The following is a 27823-nucleotide window of genomic DNA, read 5'->3' as shown; positions in this document are numbered from 1 at the left end:
CTCTACACTGCTGTACTGTGCCCAGCCTGCCAAATTGATGCATACATTAGTAGCATTAAATACACTAGCAGTAACAATTAACTCCCAAAGCATCTTTGGTGTTTAACCTAAATGACTACATGTTTAGTAATTAACACATGAATTACTCCATCATGTAGTTATTATTGTTGATCACGTTCTTCACAACAGTATTACATCAAAAATTAAGTAAATTTACTGCCTATAGTAGAGCTCCTCTTATTTACGTAGCACTAAATATCATTATATCTATTGTATAAGGATGCCTGGAAACCTTTCTCATTTCTTTGACGTAACTACAGATAGACGACTGTGTTCTGCTGTAACGCATCCAACCGTCTACAACCTCTCTAAACTAAGCCTTTAGTCCTTCTGTCGTAAATGAGGGGCTCCATGTTGCTCATCAGAATCCACTCAACATTAGGCAACACTTGGAAAACATTGACAGAAACATTGACAGAAAATGTTCAATCTCACTATAAAACAGTCGGCAATAAAAACTGCCACTTCAGTCATGTGGCTGATAAGAGGAAGGTGTATTTCCGGTTGTTGGCCATCTAATAATAAGTGAAGAAGAAAGTGTGACCAGAGAAAAACACCTAATACACGTTATGGGTTGTTCATCCAGTGAACTTGGTTTCACCACCATTATTGTGGAGGGAAATTTCAGCTGCAGGCTCTATAGATCATCCACAAAGATGAACAATGGGAGGCTGGAGCCCACCGGGAGATGTTGGAATGTTCTTTTTTTTAAACTTAAAAATTACAAATTTGTTGAAGGTTTCCTTAAATGCTGGATGAAATTGTATGCAATTCTAAGCAGAAGTAGGATTACTTTTTGCCAAGCACATGTTACACATGCCCAGAATTCTTACTTTGTGTTTGATCTATGCTAACTATCAGGGGCACTGAGCCGTTTGGTGCCTGTCAGCAACCAGATCAAAGACCACCTATGCAGTCAAATACAACAGCAGGAATATGGTATGATCAAATGTTTTCTCACTAAAATAATGCAAATAAAACCTGCAGTGAATGTATTGCTGTGTAACAAATACAGCAAGGAAGAGGAATAAAAAAATAAGCTTTAAGATTACAGATAAGGGATAATGAGATGGATAGATTCACTCTCTTTCTTCTCCTTTCTTTGCCTTTCCTCACTTCAGTCTACAGTATAACAAGCATGCTAGAAAACACTAAATGCCATGTTCACAAATCTTTGAAATAAAAGAAAGTTCAAGCTGTCAGCTGCAGCAAAAAAGCTGCCACCAGCCTCAAGTGAACTTTATATTTAGCTGGCTTATCCCGTACAGGCAAGATCTCTACTTGCTACACCCAGCTGGGCCGGAGGCAGGTCTTTAAAACCAGTGGAAGTGGGGGGGTCGTCACTGCTGTACGTCACGTGACCGTGGTAGACGCACTAGGTTGGGGTTCATCTGAGGAGTTTGTGCTCCGAGGAGAAAGTTTAACTGCAGAGAGTGTTTTCTCTCTTTGGTCTTGGCGGATCTGATGTTGTTCTGATAGTGATCCCTCTGTTGGACTTCACTGAGCCCGAAAAGAGGACGGTTTGAGAGGAGGATTGAGATCTTCACCTCTGCACTCTGGAGACACACAATGGTGTTTTTCACACTTTGAGACTGGCTGAGGGGAAGAGGGCGCAGTGTGGAGGAGCAAATCCAATCAGGAGGCCGTGCCTTGCATTGGCTGATGGATAAGTGTTGCTATCAATACCACATGTTTGATAACAAGGCAGCTGTCATTGGCAAGCAAGAGAGAAGGAAGCAGGTGGTGAATGGAGGTGGGAAGAAACAGGAAGAGATTTGGCAGAACAAAATAACAAGGGCCCAGGAAGAAAGAGCAGAGGAGGTGAGGCAGATAGTAGAAAAGGAAGGAAAGCAGGAGCAGGTGAGAGAGCTGCTGCGTAAAGTGGAGGATGTGTTGCAGGAGAACCGAGGGTGGCACTTTTCCCTTCATATGTACCGAAGGCTGGAAGGGGAATTTAGCCCGAGGGAGAAAGAAGCTGAGAGCTTGACTGGAGGCAGAGACAGATGAAGGTAGTGTGAGGAGAAAAACAAAAGACGGCAGAGATGAAGAAAAACATAAAGCCACAGCAGGAGCAGAGGTTAGAGACAGAAGAAGAAGAGTAGGAAAATAGCCAGAGGAAAGAGCAAGGTAAAAAGAAGAATGTGCAGAGAGGAAGATAAATAGAGGGGAAGATGAAAAGGAGAGAGCGAAGATCATTGGGATACAAGCTCTGACAGCGGAGGAGAGATGGAGGAGAGCACTGAAGCCAAAACTGCAACGATGGCTCCATGTCAGCCTAATGGGATCAAACCTTAGCCTTTAGTTCAATCAGACAGCTTGCCTTAAGTAACTATGGTCACAATCACTGTTATAAGTCCAACTGGACAGCTTGGTTCAGCTGAAACTGACACAGTGACTCCAACTAAAGGTGGGATTGATTTTCTCATCTAACTCTTGGCAAGAAAGCGAATAAGCATATTTCCCCCAAAAAATTACTTTTAGAAGGGCCAGAAAACACTGGGAATGCTTATGAAACACAATAATATAAAACATTCTGGTAAACTAGTGTCATTAAAATCGATCTTTTTCTTGCTTATGAAAGGAAAATATACAAGAAATTATCAATAAAAAAGTTGGACAGTAAAATTATATAAAAAAGAAAGGTTGAGGTTGTCATTATTATTTAGTATGTTTTGCCTTTTCAGTTTGCTAAAATGAGGCAATCACTGTCTCTGCATGGAGGCTTTTATGGCAGAACTGAGGGACGTGTGGTCTTCCACCCATTTCATTACATTTGAACAAATTGTCAATTGGCTTCAGGGATTGCTGTCCCTCCTCGGCTGACACAGACAGTTAATCCTCATCTCTGGCTCACAGTCATGATCCCAAACAAGGTCACTCATGTTGTAACAAACGAGGTCAGTCTCGGCCCGGGACGTCAGACAGGGTAGCAAAAGCCCAAAATACACAACATCAGAAAGAACAAATATCTCTGTCCCTCACACTGGAATTGCTTCACTCCATTCAAACTGTGCAGAAATGATAAAAAAAACTACCAACATACCTAAAAGTCCAAAGCCTTGTTGCAAATTAATTATTAGGAGCAATAAAAAGATTTTCAACCCCGTATTTGTGCAGACAACAGCTTCCTTTAATTAGACATGGAAAGCTGCTGTGACACTAATTTGGTTTGAGACATCTTCTGTGCGTCAGCACTTATGAGCCACTGAATGATACAGTATGTTTACTGGGTTTCACTGCAACTAAACACTTCACCAGATGCTTTCAGCAGTCAGTTCCTCATGGTTACACTGTGTAAGCAATCAGTGAATTTATTTGTAAGTGTGATCGGTTGGAATCAAAGCCTGCACATTTCCGTATGGCATATGTATGAGTTTGATGCCAAAATATAATTCAAAAATGTATTTTTTTAGAGGTTGCAGTTGAATCTGGCTCATGCTATCAGTTACAATATTTTATATTAAAAGGTCCTAAAAACAAATATCCTTAGTCCATTGAGTTTTTAAGCTCTACAGGGAACTCTATTACACATCAGAGTCTATTAAACAGGTTTTAGGAGTATTATTGCAAATGTAAAAATAAGTTTTATGAAGCATTTTGTGGCTCCAGAGGGAGCTGCAGGAAATCTGAATTATAAGCCGCCGAGTTGCATTTTGTGTGACGTAGGCACAAAGTTTTGACAGAAATAAGAATTCATGAGAAGAAAAAGACAATATCGATTCGGCCAATCAGAAGATTTGCGATTTGATACCTGGCTCCTCCAGTCCTCGTCAAAGTGGTAACCCAAAATGACTACCAAAGGCTGTGCCTACGTTGTATGGCTGGGTTGTGAAAACTTAGTTAGTCCTGATGGGCAGGTGGCACATTGCATGGTAGCCCCTGCCATCAGTGTATGTATGGGTGTAAATGACATGTAGACTAGAAAAGCGCTATACAAGTACAAGTCCATTTACCATAACATTTAATCTTCTCCCTCTAGGTCTTTGTACTGCTCCTATCACAATATTAACTGGAATTTGATATCAAATATTTTTTATTGGGTCAGGTAACAATGTTGCTCCACATTATAAACTTTATATCTGTCATGAAACAGCTGTGCAGGCTTATGACACACACACTGGGCACAAACTATGTGTTACCCAATATTCAAAGCAGTCATCTAGGCTTATGTGGGCCAGCAGAATGAAATGTCAATCAGAAAATCTTATGTTACATCAAAAGTCACTGTGGGTCAGGAGTTCACTTCTCTGTAAAATAAGTGACGATGGTGTAACGTGAAAAAGTAAGAGAAAACACCTTGCTTACATTGTAATGGCTTTCCCCAAGAAGCAGCACCTTCTATCTATCTGGCAATGCAAAAACTGTTTGGGAGAAGCATCCGTCATGGCTACTGCTGTTGCTATGAGACAACTGACGACCCATTTGATGTGCGGTGTACTTTAGCGTAAAGCTGAGATATTCTAACTTTCAGCGCAGAGTGCAAGAAATGCTCTCTGCTCACAGCAGCAACAGGATGCACATCAGCATGTCTTTCCCTTTGAAAGCACAAGATGAAGGAGCCAGTGGTCTGAACACAATCCAATAAAGCGTTACCCATTCTGGTGTCACTTTTCTCTCTTTAGGTAACCTAGCAACATCCATCCATCCCCGAGTTGCTGCTTTTCTGTTCAATATCAACAGTTTTCCATAAGCAGCTCAAGGTGGATTTGCTTGCTATTTTTACTTTTCAGATTGCAACAATAAAAGTGTTACTGCGCTGTGGAATAATATTACTATATATCCTGTGTGTAATCATTTTACATTGAGCTAACGTCATTGGATGTTACACAGTAGTTTATGATTGCATAAGATCAGTTCTTGGCAATGATTGTTTCTGCCATAAGGCCAAAAGTTCAAGAAACCAACTTTTCAAACTACTTACAGCTTTGAAATATTTTAAAGCCAGAAGCATAGCGAACAAACAACAAATATAAAATAATTGTACACTAAGTGAGCACTTTTTTTCAGGTGTCAATAAATTGTATTTATTTTATTATCTGTAATGTTAATGTATTTGTTTTGCTATAGTTGGTTTTAAATCGTTAATAATCCGACACTGAACAATCAAACGGTTTCATATGATAAATGTACTTTAATCTTTTTTCAATGTGGTAGTGCGGTTTCCGAGCATGAAGCGTAATCAGAAGACACTTACCACAGTAAATGCGACACAAAGTATTGCATTATAACGTGACCCAGTGACCTAGTAAACCACATCCGTGGGCAAGCAACATAAACTTTAAGCATGGGAAACTAGATACAAAGGTTGAACTGTTCTCTCAAGTTTATGTGAAACAGCTACAGCTAAAACAATCATTGATTGCTCAGCTTAAACGGCGGAAAGGAAGAATTTATTTTATTATCTGTAATGTTAATGTATTTGTTTTGCTATAGCTGGCTTTAAATCGTAAAAGCCAACTATATTGTAAAATGACATTGATTTCATTTCTTTAGAGTGAACATGATTCACCTAGCTTAGTGCAAAGATTCATCAAAATTGGAAAATACACTCCTAAAATACAACTCAAAATCTATCTTATTTACTCCTTATTCTTTATCTTGGTTATTTAATGTGTTTAATCAGTTTTTATTGATTGGTCTGGCTAGATAATTTAACATGCAAATCAAGCAATACAAATGTTTTTTGGGGAAGCTCACGTCAGCTTCTTCTACTCTGCTGCTGCACACACAGGCCGCTCTCTTCCTATCCCCTCGTCTGTGTGAATCACTTGTACGAGCAGTTCTACGAGCCTCCTGTTTTCAACAGAGGAGCCGAGCTACTTATAGGAGAGAAAAGCACCATGGATGAGTGTTTTTGTGTACTTTGTGTAACATCCAAGACAAAGGAATCAGAGTTTTAGACTTGATAACAACTGATCTTATCAATTCAAAAGGAAGTGGTATAGACTAGTAACTTCTATCAAACCAACAACCATGTTTTAAATACACTGGAGGAAAGATTGAACCAGGATTACACATCTCTTACGTAGGTCCTTTAGTAACTTCAGCAGGGCAGGCACAGCGCCCGGCTGAGAGTGAGAGGACAAAGGGGCAATGTGAATTACAGAGACAAAGATTTACTCATGGCTAGCTAGACTGCCTCTAATGAAAGATAAAACAGAGGACATACAGTTGGACGGGGGGAGAGGGGGGGTTCTGAAGAGATCCATGACTAACTTCACAGATAAAAACTGAAAAGAGGATTATACTTTCAGAAGGCTACAGCATCGGAAAGGCAGGCAAAGTTGGATTTGAGATCATAACAACAACAAAAAAAGCTGATAAAACAATACCTTCAAGAAGTTATTCACAATACTTATATTACCTTCAGCTCTACTCGCTTTGCAAATATAAAGACGCACAGCTTCGAAATCACGAAAAAACAGGTGATTGGACAAATCCAATGTCGACTTTTATAGTAAAATATAAAAAGACCATACAGGATGAAAGCATTTTATGGATTCTGTATAGAAATCAAAAGATGCCCAGTGTCAGTCTATCATTCAACACTCTCACAACATCCTTAAGAATTCATATCACAGATTGATTTACCACCACAGGTCATGGTGTCTCTGATAAGTAAGCATAGATAACTTTGAAAGCTTCTTGTATACATCTTAAAATAGTCCGAAATCAGCTCAAGTCTGTGTATCAAGCTCACTTTGACCTTTGTATTTTTCCTCTGTGTCACAGAAGTGTTTCAGAACAAGACTAAGGTGAATATTTTTTGTATTTGTGGGTTGAGGACACATGTTTAAATGTTACTAAGTGTTGACTTACAAATACAATTACTCATTCAAATATTGTGAAATAACTGAAAATACAAAAAGAACACATTATTTAGTTTTAAGATAAGATAAGATAATCCTTTATTAGTCCCACAGCGGGGAAATTTACAGGATTTACAGCAGCATTGGGTTTTGAAGAGGAGGAAAAGGCCAAACAGGCAATTTATGCTCCTAGGAGAAAAGTGACGGAGGCCAGATTCAGCCCTGCACAGCCACTTTGGGTTGTTGGTCTCCAAGGTTACGACATGCAAAACTGCTGAAAAAATATTCACAACAATACACACACTAATTGTAGACATTAGTAAATAGTAGTCCTGTGTGCTCACAATGCATGTTCATCAAGCTTTCAAACACACAAAAGAAACAATGGAGTAGAAAATGCTGGCCACCTACACTCCAGAGCCCTGGATGGTTTGCTTTTAACTAGATAGTATTGATTCACTCGAAAATGATAAGCAAAATAGTGAAGTGAACAATGCACATCGAATTGACAACCTGGCTATCACAGCAGGTGTCTGGGATTCATCACTGGTCAAATAAACCTGTACTGCACTCCAGTATTTTACTTGTAACAAACATCATCCTGAGAATTGTTGCTGTACTGTGTAGCAGTGCTTACAGTTTATAGCTCTGCCAGTGTGTTTACATGCACTTAAGAAACAAGGTTTCCAGGTAGAAACCTAATTTCCCAAGACCAGTTTCTTGGCCATGTATACATGTAACCAGGTGTCTAATCAGGAGAGCATCATCACAGCGTTCTCCGTTTACCTGCAAAACATGTTTTTTCTGTGTAACATGGTTTCTTTTGAACGCACTGAATGAAAAAATGAGTAAGTTGAGCTGCTCAGGCAAACTGCAGAGGACTACCCATGTGTGAAGGTGGGAAATTGCAGTTTATTAGGAAAACTTCAACTTTCCATGATGACAAAAAGGTTAAATGAAGGTTTTTTTAAAGGACATAAACAAAACCCATTATATCATGCCTCTGCTCTCTGTCTCACAGGACAAGATTCTTGAGCGCTAAGGCAAACCCTGTTCACCTGTCTGTGAAATCATGACATCATTCTCACAAGATGTAAAAACAGGAAACGTTAAACAAGTGCTGTCATGGAAACAGCATGAACAGATGGATACAATTCAGAGCAAGTTCACAGACTGACTTTAGTTCCTCTTTATGTGTCGCAAAAGAGACAAAAGTAGGAAAACCGTTAACTCAAAGAGAAAGGCTGTGTTGTTGACTGACTACAAGCTCTCAGTGCCCACAGGTAGCTTTAAGCTTTTACTCTTTGCTTTTGGTCCAACAACTCAGTGTTCATTGACCAAACTGAAAGCACAAATCTAATTCAGCAGAGCCACAAAAAGGAAGACCAAGTGAAGCGAATGACGCGTTAGTTTCTTTCATCTGGCAGAAGAATACAAGAGAGAAAGAGAGAAGCAGGAGAGACTTTTGAAAAAGCTGAATCCGACAGAGCACACAAAGGAATTCAGTCTGTCAGTAAATTGGTAATGTCAGTAGGCCAAATTGAAGTGTTGATTAGAGGCCGATCCTACAGCTTCCTGAACAAAGAGTGAAGGAAACAAAGAGTGGGGATGACTCTTGCTGCCATTCATTACAGTCGGACAAAACAGAAATCACAAACATCACATGATTCAAATAGGTAATAGTCTGTTCCTTCTATCATCCAAAGAAGGCACTTGTGTCTGGGAAAAGCATGGCTCACAATCATAGTGCACTCCGTGGCAGCGTTAAATGTGGGATTTATGTGTTTGTAAAAAAGCAACTGCTGAGCTTTCAAAAACTGATTTCAGCTCCTCGGCTTTCCTTGCCCGCATGAATTTCTTTGAATCTCTGGTAGATGGAGTTGTGGTGCATTAAAAGGTTTTATTGCTGTTTAAGGTTTATTTTTGGAAGTTAATGGCATTCAAATGAATCTCCCTCAGATTGACCTCCTCGTGAAAATGAAACAGCTTTAAAGTCCTAATATTGTAAATGCAATATCGTTCCACCAGATTCTCTCTCTCTGTCACACACTTACAAACAGAGTGGAACAGAAGAAGGTAAATGCATCGGTCCTGACAGAGAACAGGAACTGAATGGGGAGACAATCAGGTGGGATATCACTGGTTTTCTTTCAGCAGCAATTCAGTTAGTCTCTCATCTTCTCTCAGCGTCTCTCTACATGCAGAGCCATTTCTGTTTTACACAAAACTAATAGCACTAATCACAGGGCTTTTAACACATTTATTGGTGGTACAGTAGGGATGTGTTAACTGCTTGGTTCCTGAAGGGAAGCACAAGCATTATTTTTCTTTGCCTTTTACTCCTTTTCCTTCATCCTTTCCCCATGGACCCTTCATATAATTCCTTCCTCATGTTGATAATTTATTGCCTAACCATCCTTCTATCTTTACTCATCCATCTCCATCCCGCCCTTTCAGTTTGTTTGGCTCAGAATTTATACAAGAACATTAATGTGAATAATAACAAAGTAAATCATGCAATAAATGGTACAACTAAACGATGCAATGTAGAAATACTTCAATATTTCCCTGTGGGTGTGTTTCTGAAGTTTCTTCTTTTTTTTTTATTCAACAATCCTGAATTTAAAAATATTCACTTGACAGTTGGTAACTCAGCTAGCTTGCCTGCCACTATCTAGTTGTTATCCGGCAGCAGACTGGCAGAAAGCAAACAGTAGATTTGGTGTTGCACATGGACTCCTTGGAGAGTTAAAAGCATGTTTGCATAGAGAAACAAACACACAGGCTACACATAAAACCACAAAAAGTCCATCTAATGAGCTCTGCTTTTGCAAAGGACTAAAATAATGTTGTTTAAAGTTAAAATACTGAAAACACTATATCTCACATTGAGACAGGGGTTTAACAGCATCTGCTGTAGCAGGTCACAAGTGTTCTGAGGGCAACACCAGGCACATTACACACACGCAAACCTGTTATTGTGCTTATTTAATCCATTTATAAAAACGCGCCATGTGTAATCCCAGTTACCTGCTATCATTCCATAATTCATATTGGAAAACAGGCTGTCTTGTTAATAAGTGAAGCATGGGGAACACAAAACTGTTTCTAACTCTATTATCTTTGTGTTGTACAAAAGCTTCCAGCATCCAGCTTTTATTATCTCCAAGGCCCTCTCAGGTGAAGGTCTTGGCAGACGGGTTGCTATAGAGACAGTTATATCTGTGAATCACCATCATAATAATGCCAATGGTTTCCTGTGCAGGAACAGCGGGTTTATCTATAGAGCAGTTCATTCAGGTTTCAAAAGTGGCTCTCTGAAACAGTTTTTCAAAATGTTTTTCATTACTTATGTTAAGCAAGTTTAATGTCAAGCACCTGTGTTAGGGCTGCTCATTACCTAGAGCAGGTACTTATGCCTCTGGCCTCGGGGTGCTCATAAAAGCTGGTATGGATCAATAAAAGCCCATTCATGTGATGGAATCAATGACAAGAAGCAGATAAAACAATCGAAGTAGAAAAAATAGTGAAAACAAAAATAAAACAGTAGTGTCTCGCCAACAAATAAACAGGGATAAACAGCACATCTATGGAGTCCTGGAGTAACTCTAATCTTCCTTGAGGAAATTGGTTTAGTTAATCCAAGACCAGGCTGAATCAAGGATTATAAGAAAATCTTGAAATACAATTAAACTTAATCTGGTTTTACAATTATTCAAATGATCTGTGCAGCAGTTGGTATTCAAAAGGCTACTCTGCACAGAACTTGGTTTATTTGCGGTCTGGGAATCTGTCTAAAGTTTAGAATCCCAGTAAAACCAGTAGGAAACCCCCACTAATCATTCAAAGTTTTGCCCTGCAGCCTTTCATTAGCACCCTGTTTCTCTCCTGTCTCAGTCCCCTCTGAGCAGCCCTCCTCTTTATTTTTTCCATCACTTATCACTTCATGTGATCTCCACAGAACTGACACCAGTCACTTGACATGACTTTCAATTTTCCCCTCGCTCACTCTTTGAACCTCATGTCTTCTTGTCGTCTTTAGGGTCTCTCCTTTCTTTCTTGTCTTTTATTATCCTGTCTGTCACTCTTCATTCTAGGTGCCACACTTTGGTCTGTGATAATTCACACATCTCACTGCTGCTCTGTCTCATTGTTTGTATATTGTGGTTTATCCATCTTTCCACATTCCCTCCATGTTGGCCTTTTTTCCCCCCATTTTCTCACTTTCACTCTTTCTTTACTCATACCTTCTTTTTGTCAGTAGGCTGCATCATACAGCTGTTTGCAGCATAAAAAAAATCACTATCTTCGCTTCCTGTTTTATACAGTTACTCTGTTTGTCTTATCTTGTGCGTCGCCAGTTTCTCCAATCCTATTCTTGTATTTCTTTGCCAGTTTTTCCCCTTTCCTCTATTCATCGCTGCTGTTAAATATTTGATTACTAGCAGGCTGACATGACACCACTGTTCCCCACTGGAGCTTGGGTTGTTTAGATCTCAAAGCAGAGGATGCAGAAGGAAACATGAGGCAGTTTCAAACATACATCTGATCCTTTTCTGTGTCATATAATCTTGTGGTGCACTTTCAGAACAGCCAATTATATACAATTGGTTAGCTTATGTCAAGAAGAGCAAAGTCACAGACAACACATTCTCATTCCCAACTCGTCAAATACCAACACTTGGTCAGTGGCCCTTAGCTATTACCTAAGTTTTGGGCGCGTCAGGGACACTGGGGCAGTTTCCACTTCTTACATGCATGTGTCTTTTCATAATAAACTTCTGTTTTCACAGGAAATTAGGGTAGGGCAACCAAACCACTTGTCTGACTAACGTCTCAGATGACTACCGAGTGACAAACAAGTCACGTAACTAGCAACTTAAGAGAATAAAATACTTTTAGTTTCACATTGGACATGACAGAGGTATTTTGGGCAAAGTCCTGTGTTTACCTGACCCATCCACCACTCATATCTCCCACCCTGTGTGGCTAATAATGACGTTAGGGGGTTTACATTCGAGTTAGCTGAAAGTGTGGTGTGTCGATTTCAGACGCAGAGGGGTGCTGACCAAGCTTTGGTATTTGACGAGTTTGGAGTGAGACCGGGTCGTCACAGAGCTCCAAAGACAGAGGAATTCATCCCATAAGGACATTTATTTTGGGGAGAATATAGATTGCTTCCACTTAGACATTTTGCAGAAGCTATTAAGTAACAGTGTAGGCACTGATAATTAGTCTCTATAAAGATGTACACACTCAGCCGTTGATGTGTTTTATGTAGTTTATAGTGCAGACACATACTGCTCTCACAATTTTAGGGGGAAAATTGTCTTGAGTTAGCATTAATCCAGCCTGAATTTAACTGAATTAAAAGTTTGTGTTATTGGAATTTCACAAACTGAGAAAATATTCACCGGATTATCTGCAGCTACTTCTTCAGTAGAAAGAAGTAAGTTGTTTCTGGATAGACATGTTTCGGTTGAGTTTTACTTTTTTGATTGAGCAGCACAAAATAATGTTTCAGTGTCAGCAGAGAGATGAATATCTCAAAGCCTCATCAGATAAAACCAAAAATATCCCACTTAATATCACGAGGAGCAACTGAGAAAAGGAATTCTTGTGATTTGAGAGAAGCAACACTTTAACCCAAATTAATTTAACAAACACCACAATGATCATAATAGAAGTGATCCAAATTAATCTTTATAATACTCTAGGAAGCTGATATATTGCATCAGAAAGAAAAACAAACCAACGGAAATCTAATTTCAGATAATCTAATTTCAGATAAGATTTTTGTTTTGCCAACAATGACATCAGCTAACCAAATTATGAAAAACTAAAGCAAGCCTTTATATAGACGGGTCTATACAAAGAGGAAATTATGCCAAGGAACAAATAGACAATAGCCTAATACCTTTAATGTTACACATAATGCAAGGTGTAATGTGACGGCATGTTATCAGATCTGTTCTGGTTCGGTTGTATGGGATCTACCGGGGAAAGACAAAATGATCATAACTCTGAAGGCCAAATCTCTATACTGAATGTAACCAAAGCATGGTACCACAGGGTGCTATGGCCTTCGTGTAAACTAGCTGGTCATGAATAGAGCTCAGTGTTCTCAGTGTTTGGGTGAATGGGTGTCTGCATGCAGCAGCAGTGGCGGCAGCAGCTGGTTTAGGTCTGACTTGGAGTGTGTAAGCTCATGTGGCGCAGACTAAATAGTAGAGAAGAGGGAGGCCAGGCCACGCCAGCTTACAGGGAGAGAAAAAAAAGTGGGTCACTACTCGTTGACAGATCTGCTGGAATGTGACGCCTGAATAAGCCTGCAATGGTGATTTTAACTCAGAAGTATGAATTAATCCCTGCCAGCAAAAACCCAGCGGTAGTATTTGTGTCTGCATGGTGCAAATGTCACATTTCTGTAGAGTTGGAAGTCCTGCGACTTTATGGTGTGTGTTTGACATTTCTCACACAGTGCAGTTAAAATAGAAAAGGGATGGTACGGTTATGTGGGTGTGTTGCAACGCCGTTTTGAAACTCACATGAAAATATGACGAAGTTTCTATCCAAAAGCTGATCAGCTCATGTCACCTCAGAGTGTGACCTCATCCACAATATCTAACACAACTGCACGGCTCTGCTAGCTCTCTAGTTTTTTGTCCTTCTTGTTCACACCCTCCCTTTCGTTGCCTTTGAGTTATGGCTCCATCCTTAACCTATTCTCACTCTCATCTCTCTCGCTCTGTTTTTCTTCCATTCTGTCACCTCTTTTTTGCTGTTCTTTCCCTCTTTTCAACCCAACTTCCCTGTTCCACACTGTTTTCACCTCGCTTTGCTTCCGTCACCGTCTCTGAGACAGTAACGATCGGTCCCGTCTTCTGGTTAGCTAAACTGTACGAGGCTAAAACTGGTTTGAGCTGGTGAATCGTTTCACAGCTGTTGGATAACAAACCTTTTATTTCACATTTGCAGCAACTGGGGAAAAATGCAATAGCATTAGCTTTACTACTAGGACAAAATGTAATTCCTTTAACTGAAATTAAAACCAAATCTCTGAAATTGGATTTACAAGGTCTTCATTTGATAACAGACATATTTCCCCAACAGTGGCCTTAAATGGTTTAGAAAAAGTCTATTCTGGGTGGTCCGTGTATTAACTGATACAGAAGGCAAGATTAAACTGCCAGATTTCGCTTTGGAGTTTGGTGTGAGGTATGCTTGAGTACAAAGAGAAGAGAGGAGGAGAAAGAGAGAAAGTGCCACATATCATGGCCAAAGCTAAGACAGCTCTCATTGTAGTGAATCAAAGCGCAGCTAATTGGTACAATTATAGATGCAGGACGAGAGAGAATACAGAGCTGTGTGTGTGTGTGTGTGTGTGTGTGTGTGTGTGTGTGTGTGTGTGTGTGTGTGTGTGTGTGTGTGTGTGTGTGTGTGTGTGTGTGTGTGTGTGTGTGTGTGTGTGTGTGTGTGTGTGTGTGTGTGTGTGTAGAGAGAGATATGCACAGACACATTAGACAGAAGCTGATGTGATTGGGCTTAAAGGTAGAAAAATAAATTAGTTACACATTTTTTATGTAATTTATCAACAATTACCGTATTTTCCGCACTATAAGGCGCACTTAAAAGCCTTTAATTTTCTCAAAAACGACAGTGCGCCTTATAATCCGGAGCGCCTTATATATGGATTAATTCTGGTTGTGCTTACTGACCTCGAAGCGGTTTTGTGTGGTACACGGCGCTCTGTCAACATGTTTTAGTAGACTTAGTAAACTACAAAGCCGCACCGCAGCAGCATCACGGCCACCGTAGTCAGGAGCGTCGCGGAGTAATACATACTGTGCTTCACCATAATATTACAGTGTGTGTGTATAAGGACCCAACATGGCTCCGGTCAAGAGACACGCTTACGACGCGGACTTCAAACTCAAGGCTGTCAGTCACGCAGGAGAACATGGGAATAGAGCAGCAGAATTCAACGTTAATGAATCAATGGTAGGAAGTGGAGGAAGTTTGACTGACTGACTGTTTTGTTTCGCTTAATGCGCCTTATAGTCCGGTGCGCCTTATATATGAAAAAAGATCGAAAATAGACCATTCATTGACAGTGCGCCTTATAATCCAGTGCGCCCTATAGTGCGGAAAATACGGTAAGTGAAATTTACACTATCTGGCAAACAGGGATCTGTTCAGCCTTTGATGGAAGAGGAGAAATTCTTCAGACAGAGTGCTCAAAGGATGAATAATTTACACCATATTTACAGGATAATGCGGTTTGAACCTCGCTCAGCATTTATTTGCATTAGTGCACATACTTCCCTGACCCTGATTGCTTTGTGTGATCTTCCCGAAACTACCATAAACCTGGAGTGCTGCTGGTTATGGGTCTCGCTGGTGTGCGTCATGTTACTGCAGGAATGGGAGCAATGATCCGAGGTGGAGCAAAGTGATGATCAACTGGTGGTGTTGCAGCGGTGCCTGAGCCGGAGTGATGAGAAACACAAACAGTTTGTGGCGAGGAGACGCTGCGTCTATAAATCTCTTTTTAATACCCTGCAGTCATGTTGTTTCCTCTCACAACAATAATTTACAACCAATCCAATAGTCGCTTCTCATGGGGAGGGCTGTTAGATTGGGTCATTACCGAACTACCAAGAAAAAATGTTCATGACCATAGAGAATAGATTTATACGTTAAACTCATTTAAGTTTAAACTCGCACATTTCGCAAGTGAGGGAGGAGAAAGCAGCTATCTTTATCACATAGCTGTCTGCAGCAACAGACAGCTATGTGATACAATGTCTGTGAGCTGACCACATACTGCTGCAATGGCATCCACACACCATCCTACACTCACAGGCAGACAGCAATTATGACTTCATTCTCACCGTCCGAGTCATCTGCGGGGCATACGAGCCGATTCAATTCAAAATGATGATGAATGAAAGGTCTACACAGACAGTAATCACACCCTGTTTGCCGACTCCGCAACAGAGAGAGCACCCCGAGGCTATTTACGTCACCTTTGAATCTGGAGAGATTATTCTCATAACAGTCTTTGTTTCAAATTCTGAGCAATGACTGGAGCACGAACAACCCAAATAAGCTCTCGGTTTCGAATGTGGTTATGTGTGAGTAGACTGAGAAACCGAAAGTATTGTTTCAGGTTTGGTGGTCCAAGTGGATTTCCCCTACTTAAGGCCTGTTTCTCAAGAAAGCCTTTGTCTTGTCTGGCTGCACACACAAACACACACACATTTGTCTACATAGTTGCATAATAAAGTAGTCTTTTAAATGCTATCTATCAGGAGAAAACAGGTTTAAAGCCTGGTCAAACTGCTAAATATTGTGATTAATTAAAATGGGCTTTCGTCACAATAGGACATTTTTCAGACTATTGTAATAATGGGCAGTCAGAACGATGGCATGGCGCCGTTTACTTCTTCACCTATTCACTTCTTCACCAACCTACGAGAAACAAATATTTGGCGAACAAGCCCTGTAGAATTTCAATGTGCCACTTTCTGGTGAGACTGGAACTTTTCTCTTCTAATTATGTTGTGCTCTGATTTCTTAATTTCTTGTTGTGTCTGTCTGTTTCTCATGCATACACATCCCTGCTTGCCTTCTTTCCTCCACCTTCTCCCTCTTTTCACATTCCTTAAGATACACCTTACTGGATGAGGCTTTCGACCTTCACCCTCTGCCATGCATTAAGTTGTGCACATTTTGACAACAATCAAACCTAATTTCACAGCATGAAGTATATATGCTTGTAGTAGCGAGGGGCTTTGAACACACTCAATATTCTCCATATTCTCCTAGATGGCCCATTACAGAGACCCGCCGTGAAATCCAGCAGATGGCTCCAATAATGTGAAGTGGCTGAGGTGAGGGGCTTGCTTTCAACAGCCAAAGTATGTACTTTGAACTAAGGCTGAGTGTAGGAGATTATCAAACATCACACACGTACACATACATATATGAATATGAATTTCAGCTAACTCTTTTGACTTTCATTCTGATTCATATTCTAGTTGACCAGTTTTAAGACCAAAAACATCAAATATAAAGCTTGGATAAGGCCCGTGACTTCTTTTTAAGCGTGTAGGAAAAAAAGTCTCTTGATGTCAAGGTGACCCTAAAGAGCTAAAAACTTCTGAGAATAACTTCAAGGAGGAATATTACATGATTGAGTTAAGGAAATCCAAAGTAACAGAAGGAGATGGGTTTCTTCTCAGCTTTCTGCTGGGTGATGGACAAAAACACACCCTGTTGTGATATCAAATAAGACCCATGGGGTTCTGTAAACACGGGATGGGAGACGGCAAGAGTCGGATCATAAGCGTGTTTGCAAAACACACACTTTCCCTTCCTGGCAGGTGTGTGTCTGTGTGTACGAGGTGTCCATGATATGTGTCTAAGAGCTTTTCAAACAAGCTGTTCAAAGAGTCAGTGTTTAGACTCAGACTGGGGGAAAGCCTGTCTCTTCTCTTATAACACACACATGTAGACAGTCAGTGGGAGTCAAACTAGATGAAGCGTCTCCTGGAAACAAAACATACCATATTCAAATACCTCAACCCAACATCTAAAGTGCTCTTTATGAACTCATCTCCCTCAACTCCTACCACGGAAACACAGCTGTTTCACACAGACACAACAACCTCTCAATACAGTTAGTTGTAATGCTGCTACAATCAGGAATATTTAGTGCAGAACAAGCCCTTCCAGCCATGGTAGTGACCTAAAAGATTATCACTGAAACAGCCAAAAGAAGGACGGTAATATGGTGTTGGTACCTGCAGGTACCATTTGTGGGACTACATATGAGAAAATAATCTGTTAATGCTTCCTCAGGTACCTAACACAAGAACTGCTATGTATTATCTGGAGAGATGAGTCTGAGAGAAGCTCCAACAGGGACAAGGGAAAATGAGAAAACTTCACACCCAGTAGGTCAGCTTCTGAACTTCTAACAAGTATCATGATTAACTCAAACAGAGGTCAGCCAAATGTCCATCAACACCACTTAGATGTTCAGTAGAAAACAAAAAGCATAGAACCCAAAGACAAAGAGCTTTTTTTACATGGTTACTGCTTGAAAGGAAGCAACGGCATCGAGAAGATTTCTATAAAACAGCAGACCACAGCAGAGTAGCAGTTTAACTGGAAACCGGTGTCATCACTTCCCTGAATATTGCAGAACATGTGGATTCACTGTCTAACTTTCACCCTGCTTCCTGCCAAAGAAAGTGTGTCAAATATACAGTCGCCAACTTTACAGAGTTACTTAACAACTGAAATTCTAACCACACCCTGGGACATGTGTCGACATGTCATAATAAGGCCGACACCGTTAGTTTCCAATTCTAGTATCAACGTCAATCTAACCATGAATTTAAAGACTGTTGCATAGACAGATATCATGAAATATCGGCATTGAGTACTTTTCATCAGTACTCAACCATGCTCATGTTGTGTTGTTAGAGTAATGTATGATACTTACGATCCAAGCCGTTGATGTACTTCATGGCTATCTCACAATGTCCCCACACAGCGCTGACGACAGGATACAGCTTCTTGCCTTTCAGTCCTCTAAATGCAACTCCTAGATACTGTCCATCCACCATGAAGCTCAGCGACCCCTCGTCCATGTCCAGAATCACTAGCAGAGAATCTGGCAGGGTGAACGACTCCTCTGGCTCCAGGAAACAAGGGTAGGAGGGCAGCAAGCTGTGGGACCTGTTCTTACTGTCGTGGTAGAGCCTGTTGCGTCCCAGATCCCAGCCCCAGGACTCACAGTCCGACCCCACCAGCGCCGTGTAGCCAACAGAATGTAAAGCAGCTTCTGAGGTTGCCACCCCAACGACGGCGTGTGTGCCACGCTGCCGGGAGGGCCAGTGGATCCTCCACACGTGGAGACCCCTCGTGTACCCGACCCGCCCCCGGATGCAGTCTGTGCTCTGAGCAACCGGGTGGCGGTGAAATGTCAGTTTATCATCGTCTTTTATGAAGATGTTGAGCGAACGGTCGTCGGGGTTCCACGCGTGACGGAGCTGGGTCTCCAGTCCAGCACCTGGCATGTCCAGTAGGAGATCCAACCTGGGAGGTTTGGCAAAATCCGGGCCCCTCAGTTCTGGGTGCTGCCGGCGTTGCGCCGAGGGTCGGTAGGACGGGGAGCCACCGCTTTCCCCGCGACCATCTACCGATTTGATGCCACCAGAGATCTTCTGCCCCATGGCTGCAATGGAATGGTTGACAGAAGGAGGGGACGGAAAGGGGGGGAGGATGGTGTTTGTGCAGGTGGATGCTGCTCTGCGTAGAGCTTGACGTTACCTCATCAATGCGGTGGAGCTGGAGGGAGAGTTCCTAACTGGAGAGTGGTGGGGGGAGATGGAGGAGGAGGAGGTGATGAATGAAAGATGTATGCGATCTGGTTTCATGCCACAAATGCCTTCAGAAAGACAGAGCTGCTGCCAGTCCTGTTGAGAGAAGAGAGAGAGAGAACTATTAAAAAAAATAAGATATTAACCTCTTTAATTGGGACAAATGCTAGTTTGAGCAAACTATAGTCCAAGCAATCAGCCAGAAAAAGGAATAAAAAGAGAGACGATTGTTAAAACAGAAGGGCAAAAAGAGTAACTGAAAGAGAATTTCAACTGTGGCAACTTTTGGTATTACAGATGTTATGTGTCTTTGTTTAGATAGAAATAAACAATGAACAGGATGAACAAGCATATACACACACTGGGACATTCACACACACACATTTCCTCTGACTCATCCTGTAAGTCACATGCCAATACCAATACATGCATGCAAACATTCCCCAGTGGTGCAACATTACCCAGATTTTAACCTGGCGCGCTCTCATTTAGGTAATGTCATTTTAATGAGTATTGCCTGAGTCTGCAAAAACATCAACACAACAGGAGGAAAACAAAAACACCAGGTAATAATTTATATCCATTCCTTAGTGGCACAAAGTAAAAAAAAAAAATCAGCATGATTCACGCTTCCCTCACATTTAATATATACTGTAAATCATGCACAGGCTAATATGGAACAGTAGCAGGATGTTTATGTTTTGTGATCTTTGCGAATCCTAGTGACCAATACCCACTGCCCATATTGTAGTTTCATTTTTAGAATGTTATTTCCATTATGTCATTTTCAGTGTAATGTGTTAGTTTCCAGTGTGGGTCAGACAGTTTTAGTTTAGTTTTTATTAATTTCAGAGTTTTGGTTTATTTTGGGTATAGGTGACACTGTGTGGAAAAGACCAGATGATTTTTGAAAGAAAGTTGTATTGATTTTTTCTAATATTTCTTATTTTATTTTATCTCTGGTTTACACGTACATAAAGACAATTTTGTATGGTATAGTTGTTTTTTATGAGTAGAAAAATAAAGTTTATTTAATTTGTTCACATAGTCAAATATGTATTGTTATTCTACTCAACAATCAGAAGTCTTGTTCAGCATATTTTAGCATACAAAGAAACTCACACTAACACAAACACACACAGACACGTACACACACAGACAGCTCTGTGTGGTTAAACTGATCTCTTCCAAGAACAGCAGTTGGTGCTTCCTGTTAACAGGAAAAGAGTCCGTCACACCTCTAGCAGACAGGGAAGTGGATGACACAACACTCAAAGTGCTTTCTGTATCTGCTGCTTGTCCTTACATCACCCAGCCCAAGCACCCGTTTATTCTTATGTGTACCCTGCACTGACTCATCTTCTGAGTGTCTCACACTTCGATAGAAGTGATGCATAGCTTTGTTACGTATCAACACTGAACTGCATACAGATAGATTCAAAAAAGATAAGTTAATAAAGTTAAACCTTCTTCCACTGTTTACAATCCAGTATTTAACTAGTGTATCTCTAGTGTGTAGTCTATTATATTGAGCTGAAAATACACTTCAAAAAGTACAGTTTAACAATAAGCCACGTTCTGTATTTCTTTAAAATGTAAGGTGCATTAAAGTTTACACAATTTGTACCGTGATTTTATTTTTAACCAAAGACTGATGACTCCAGCACAAATATTCCCACAAAAGCAGTCGGCCATCAAACCACACACACACACACACACACACACACACACACACACACACACACACACACACACACACACACACACACACACACACACACACACACACACACACACACACACACACACACACTCACACACTCTCTCTCTCTCTCTCTCTCTCTCTCTCTCTCTCTCTCTCTCTCTCTCTCTCTCTCTCTCTCTCTCTCTCTCTCTCTCTCTCTCTCTCTCTCTCTCTCTCTCTCTCTCTCTCTCTCTCTCTCTCTCATTTGGCCGCTCGTGTTTTCCCATTCTCTGTCTCTCTCTTTCTGTCTCTCTCACTGTGAATGAGGTCATGGCAGCTGGCAGCCAATGTGTGCCACCACTCAGTTCACTCCTCAGCATGAGAGGGTTCAGTGCTCGGACGCACACACACAAACACACACACACACACACGACACAGCTGCCTCAGTGTGTGTCATCACGGCTGGCAGGTGGGTGAAGGGTGGACACCGCATGGAAGATTCCAGAGTCATCGCTGCCAAACTTCAGCCAAAGAAAACACTATTTAACACTGTACAAACTCTCAGTGTGTGTGTGTGTGTGTGTGTGTGTGTGTGTGTGTGTGTGTGTGTGTGTGTGTGTGTGTGTGTGTGTGTGTGTGTGTGTGTGTGTGTGTGTGTGTGTGTGTGTCAGCTTGCCCAGTCTGGCACAGCATGTGAATGACAATCCAGCATTTTGGGCTGTCATCAAGGAGGCCCTTGACCTCCGACCCCGTGTCGTCACGGTCGCCATTGCATAGTAACCTCTCCGGAGGCTGGTGGTGGGCTGGCACAGCGTCTTCTGTTGCGAATAGTGGCAACATGCTTCAGCCATCTGTTGTTTACTTTCCCTCCATCTTCTCTGCTTCTGCAGCCAACTCATTTAGGACCGACCACACTCGTCTCTCCGCCCTTCATCTGTACTTTCAGCTGGGTTTGACAACACGGAAGATCACGTGGAAGAGCACGTTCTATGATTAAGGACTGCAACGAAACATTATTTATATATTATATTCCTGAAAAAAATTGGAAAATCACAATTTCCAAAAGGTGACGCCTTCAAATCTCTACCTTTGTTCACCAACGACATCCACAGATGTCAAACTTTCCCGAGACATGAAGAAAAGCAGGAATTCCCCAACTCTTAGAAGCGGTAACCTCAAAATGTTCATCTTTACAGCTAAACAATTATTTGATTGTTGCAGATTGAAGTTCTGTCAATCAATTCACTGATTAATCGAAACATTCTTTCAGCTATACTATGATTTTGAGCTTGGTTATTGCATGGAAATAACAACAGAAATAGGTTCCTCTATACTCTATTTTTTTATGCAGATAATAGCAGGAATCTGGAAGAATGACAGACAGGAAGGATGAGGAGAGAGACTGAGAGTAAAAAGAGAAAACGGGTAAACTTGGAAAGATAAAAAGTAAAAATAATGAATTGTTCAGCAGACTCTGCAGACAGCAGAGACAAAAAGGAGCTGACATTAAAGTAAAAACTATTCAAATAGCTTTAACAAAAAAGTGGAAAAGAAAGGAGAGGACAAGCAGACAGCAGTGTGTGCCTGGTGTGTGGGCTAGCTTCATCGGGCTTCTCCTGCTGTACTACTAACAAGCTCCAGTCACTAAAAAGCATGTGAAGGCAGTGTGCGTTTTCGTGCGTGTACGGATCAGGACATGACAGGAGGACATAGTGTGTGTATTTGTGTGTGTGTGTGTGTGTGTGTGTGTGTGTGTGTGTGTGTGTGTGTGTGTGTGTGTGTGTGTGTGTGTGTGTGTGTGTGTGTGTGTGTGTGTGTGTGTGTGTGTGTGTGCCTCACACTGTGTTTCATTTACTGTCCAACAAGCTCTGACTGGGCAGACAGGCTTTGAAGTCACACATACACCAACTCACACACTGAGACAGGAAACTGCTGAGGAACCTCTCACTCATACTGCACCGCTCTCTTAGAAAAACCCAATATGTCTGCAGACTTTTCCACAGGTGTCCTGTCAAGCTCTCCAGTAGATCCAACACACTTGGGACTAACAGAAACCAAATTTGCGATTGTGTGATTCTTGGCTTGTGTATGAGAGGGTCAGCCCAGGACAGACACTGACACATGAGGTCAGACAGGATCAGAATGAGCAGCTCGACAGTCATTCAGCCTTCCTGTTTCTGTGTTCACGCATGAACGTCTGGCCTGAGAGGGTGATTGTTTGTGTGCGTGTCCTTCGTTCTAGATCAGCTGGTCCACAGTTATCATCCCGGCAGACACCTGCAGATGGTGGCAGCAGCAGAAACAGCTATTCTCTTGCACCACTAATCCGACATATGGTAAAACAATGAGGTTCTGTAGAAAGTCATGTGCAGTCGAATGTTTATGAATATTTTATACAGATCTTATAGGAATAGTTTGACAAAATTTCGGGAGCATATTTACTCGCTTGCTGATGTTGAGATGAGAAGATTGATACCTTATATTTGCGTTATCAATGAACAGAAAGAAAAGCTAGCCTGGCTTTGTCCAGAGATGATATTGGTCTTTCCATCCAACTCTCAGAAAGAAAAGCATGTTTTCAAAATGTCAAACTATTCTTTCTTTTATGAAATATTAACATGACTTGCCCACAAGACAGCTAAAACACCAGGGATGTTAATTTAGAACAATAGTCCATGCAATGAAACATTTAATGAACTGCAACTAAAACATTTTATTGGCTCTGTCTCTGTTATCACATGAGAAATTTAGCAGCTTCCTCCTGAAATATTAGGGCGTCTGTCTTTTTCTTGAGAAACAGCTATGAGTCTGCATTAACTTTTTGACTCGCCTTTCATGGGTCGGTGAACTCAAATTATTCTGGTCATAGTGAGTTCTGATTTAAGTGCAGAATAAGGAAGTGTGTTCATTTAAAAATTGCTTGCTCACTGAAATGTTGTTCAGACTTGAAATTCATCATGGAATATTTTAAAGTTTGACAACAGGCAAAGGCCAAACTCATGTTCTGCGTCTCATTTAAACAATATATTGAAGTCACCCTTCTTGTTTTGCCTTTTTTTCCTCAAAAGCCTAATTCACAGCCTGATCTCTTCACATATCACTTTTTTATACCATTACATAATAGATTTTGTGGTCACTTCTTCCACTTTCTACTCATAGGGGGGGGGCATTTGGGCAACAAAGTGTATAGAAAAACAGAGCTCATAAACACACAGAAAAACAGACACACATATATATAATATGTCTTCATGGCAACAGCCGTACCCACTAGCTCAAACAAACTACCATCTTCTCTACATGGCTGACATTCATTCCTACTGAGGGAATCCCTGGTGTAGCTGAAGATGCCGCAGCTAGACATAAACTGTACCGTCTGGCTCCTAACAGGATGTCAAAATACAAAGAGAGACTCCAGACTTGGACTTTCAACTCATCTTGCAGCTGATGAGGAGAAGTGGTGCGCTGATAGAGACATCTCTGGACTTATTAGGCAGTTGTAGAAGAAGATATCAAAAGTCTTTTACCACCGTCTCTCGTTATTTTTGGCATTTTAACTTTTTTTGCCTCACATCTCTATTTTCACCAACTTTCTATCCTTGGTCCAATTTTATTCCTACTTTCTTCCCTATTCACCTGTCCATTTGTCTCTGTCCCTGTCTTGCCGCCTATCTCACTGTACTGGTAAATCCATTGAGGTTACAGCAGAGCTGACACCCTATCAATTGGTACAAATTATCTCAGGCCTGCCACCAAAATGCCCCAGTGTCTACCATGCGGCAATCAATACCAGCTCAGCATGCAGGAAAAACACGATCTACAAGACAGTGCAAACAAGAAAATAACACACAGCTGCATATACTGTAAGTAAACATGCTCACTGACAGGCACAAACTAAGTCAAACAAAGATGAAATTGACTATGTATGAATTGTGGAAGAAACTACCTTTACACACAAGTTGATGAAGGCAGGGTGTCTTTTTCCTTTTTTTCCATCACAGTCTGAACTATTTTCTGAGTAACTTTAGTCACCGTCTCCCTAATGAATCACGTTCCCTCTCCCACATCTTCCTCCTCTGCTCACATTAGTCTGCTCTTCTCTTGAAATGTAAAAATTCCCTCCTAAAACTCCCTCGCTCTTTCTCTTAAATACTGAACTTGCATCGTTGGTGATCCAGGAATTGAAACAAATTAGTTGCCAAAAAAATGAAATGAAGCGTATTCTGACAGATTGAAATACAGAAGATGCATGAGCGCACACACGCACACACACACACACACACACACACACACACACACACACACACACACACACACACACACACACACACACACACACACACGCACACACACACACACACACACACACTCTGTCTGCTCCTAAGTTTTTATTACATTACAGTCATTTAGCAGACGCTTTTATCCAAAGCGACTTACAGGAAGTGTATTCAACATAGGTATTCAAGAGAACTACTAGTCACCAGAAGTCAGAAGTGCATCTCCTTTCTTAAACAAGCATCTTAAAGCATAAACCAGAGCAAAAGTATAGTGCAGAGGCAAATTACTACGAAAACAATAAGTGCAACAAACTAATACGAATGCAATAAGTGCAACAAACTAATACGAATGCAATAAGTGCTACGAGGAAGGCTCAGGGTAGTACTTCTTCTTTATTCCTCTCATGCCTGCCGTGACACCTTAAAATCCATGGCGCCCTAAGGGAAGACCATTAGTGCTACAGTGATTGAGCGCTCCTTTACGGACACCTACGCAAAACCTATTAATCTTTCTCTCACACACATGTGGACGCACACGCACACACACACGCACACGCACACACACAGACACACACAGACACACACACACACACACACACACACACACACACACACACACACACACACACACACACACACACACACACACACACACACACACAGACAGAGAGGGAGGGAGAGAGAGAGAGAGAGAAGGCCTTGGTCGGTGCCATCCATAAAGCTCTCTCTGGGGTAGCAGTAGATTCAGGTGGCAGATTCACAACCCCAGCAGTAATGAAACTGAATCAAAGTCCACCGGAATATGACGCACGGCTGCTGCCTTACTCATATAGCATCCGACCCGTATGCACTACAGTGGGATGAAACGTCTCACATCCACATGAGTCTAACGCAACACATGAATTGTTCTTTTTTACGCTGTCATCATGATGGAATGACGTAAACAACAACATTTGGGCCAATATTTTCATTGGTTTAAAAGGAGGGAAACTGAGGAGCTATTCATTTATTATCAACTATACCAAACAGTTCTTTATAGAGTTGAAACAAGTTTCTTAACTAATTAGACAATTGGCAGAACATGAGCAACTCTAATAATTAACTAATTGTTTAAGTTATTTATCAAGCACTACAAGTCTACCAAAGCCATGCTAACAGCTCTGTGAGGCTCTAGGCTACTTGGGTACAGTGATGCTTTGAGCTAAACGTCAACGTCGGCAGGTTTAGCAGGAAAGATGACCATCTTAGCTCAGTGCATTAGCATGCTAATGATTGCTTATTAGCACAGGCACTCATTTTCCTTACATTTGGATATAAACCAAAGTCTCAGACAAATAGAAATGTTATATATCTGCCAGGACCACAGAGGTGGATCACAGACCGACATTTAAATCTCTAGAGGAGTGCTAGCAAACAATGCTAAAATCATTATAAACTCAATAAATTTGTGTTTTGGATGGGTGGTTGAAGAAAACAAGCAAATTTCACATTAGGCTCTGGAAACTCTGGAAATTGTATTGACTAAAAAATTCATTGATAAGACGAACAATAAAATACAATGGGGGGGGGAAATTGCAGCCTTAGCTATGTGACACACGTTTTATGATTGGGGCTCTGTCCAAAACATAGTGTTCTCCAAAATGGTACCGGGCAAAGTGGAACAAAGGGTTCTGTGCCAGGACATTTGACATGGAAGAGTACATCCACACATTAACAGCTTGACACTTAGAAACCTCCCCACTGTTTTCACAATACAGCCAGAGAAAGACAGACAACAAAATTAAAAAAATTGTCCCTAAATAAAAAGTAGTTATTTAAATAGAGGCACTAACTATAAAAAGCTGGCGGATTTGACAGAAATAAAGAGAACACAAACAATGGAATAGATGGGAAGAGAGAGAAAGAGAGAGAGAGAAACCGAGGTCAGCAGCTGACAAAACAAAAGGATAAAGTCAGAAAGGAGGGCTGCTATCTCTCTCTCCCAGTATGGACCACACAAATACACCCTCCCACCCCAATCCATAGACCAAACACACACACTGTGAGAAAAGCTACTGCAGGCAGCGTGGAGCAAGGAGGCAGATTAGGGCTGTTTGTAACGTATAGACAAACAGTTGGTTTAAAAATAGAAAGCCGGATCTATCCTATTATTGTATAGAAGCGGGGGGGAATCCTAAGGGTATAGCTTATCCCAGAACCCCCAACTCTGTATCCCTCCAAAACAAAAGCACACACAGGCAAACACACACACACACATGCACACACACACACACACACACACACACACACACAGGGGTATCCCAGTTGGCCAGCTGGGGCCTCAAGACCATTAAGAGAATTAAAGGCGACAGGAGATGAGCAAGAAGGGGGAGAGAGATGGAGGGAGGGAGGGAGGGAGGAGGAGAGGCTGAGTGCATGGTAGCATCCAGAGGAAAGAAAATGTGTAGTATACTATATATTAAAAAAAACACCTGATCTTGTCTAATGTAAAAGAAAATAAAGCTGGTTTTATGCATATAAATATCACACATACAGCTGGAGCTGCAACTATATTTGTTTCACACACACACACACACACACACACACACACACACACACACA

At 41.2% G+C, this 27823-nt stretch overlaps 1 protein-coding gene across 2 annotated transcripts in view; it reads right to left on the bottom strand.

Annotated features, from left to right (window-relative positions):
• The window catches only part of LOC129113185 (SPRY domain-containing SOCS box protein 4-like), a 68897-nt gene that overhangs the window by 15515 nt on the left and 25559 nt on the right, over positions 1 to 27823 (bottom strand). For both annotated transcript variants that reach the window (XM_054625383.1, XM_054625391.1), the window contains exon 2: positions 18385 to 19360. In XM_054625383.1, the coding sequence (XP_054481358.1) occupies positions 18385 to 19117 (733 nt within the window). In that variant the 5' untranslated portion in view covers positions 19118 to 19360. The remainder of the gene's footprint in view (positions 1 to 18384; positions 19361 to 27823) is intronic.

The sequence above is a fragment of the Anoplopoma fimbria genome, chromosome 3 (genome assembly GCF_027596085.1).
Source record: "Anoplopoma fimbria isolate UVic2021 breed Golden Eagle Sablefish chromosome 3, Afim_UVic_2022, whole genome shotgun sequence".
In the NCBI taxonomy this organism is placed as follows: Eukaryota; Metazoa; Chordata; class Actinopteri; order Perciformes; family Anoplopomatidae; genus Anoplopoma; species Anoplopoma fimbria.
This window is presented reverse-complemented; position numbering and strand designations above follow the sequence as displayed.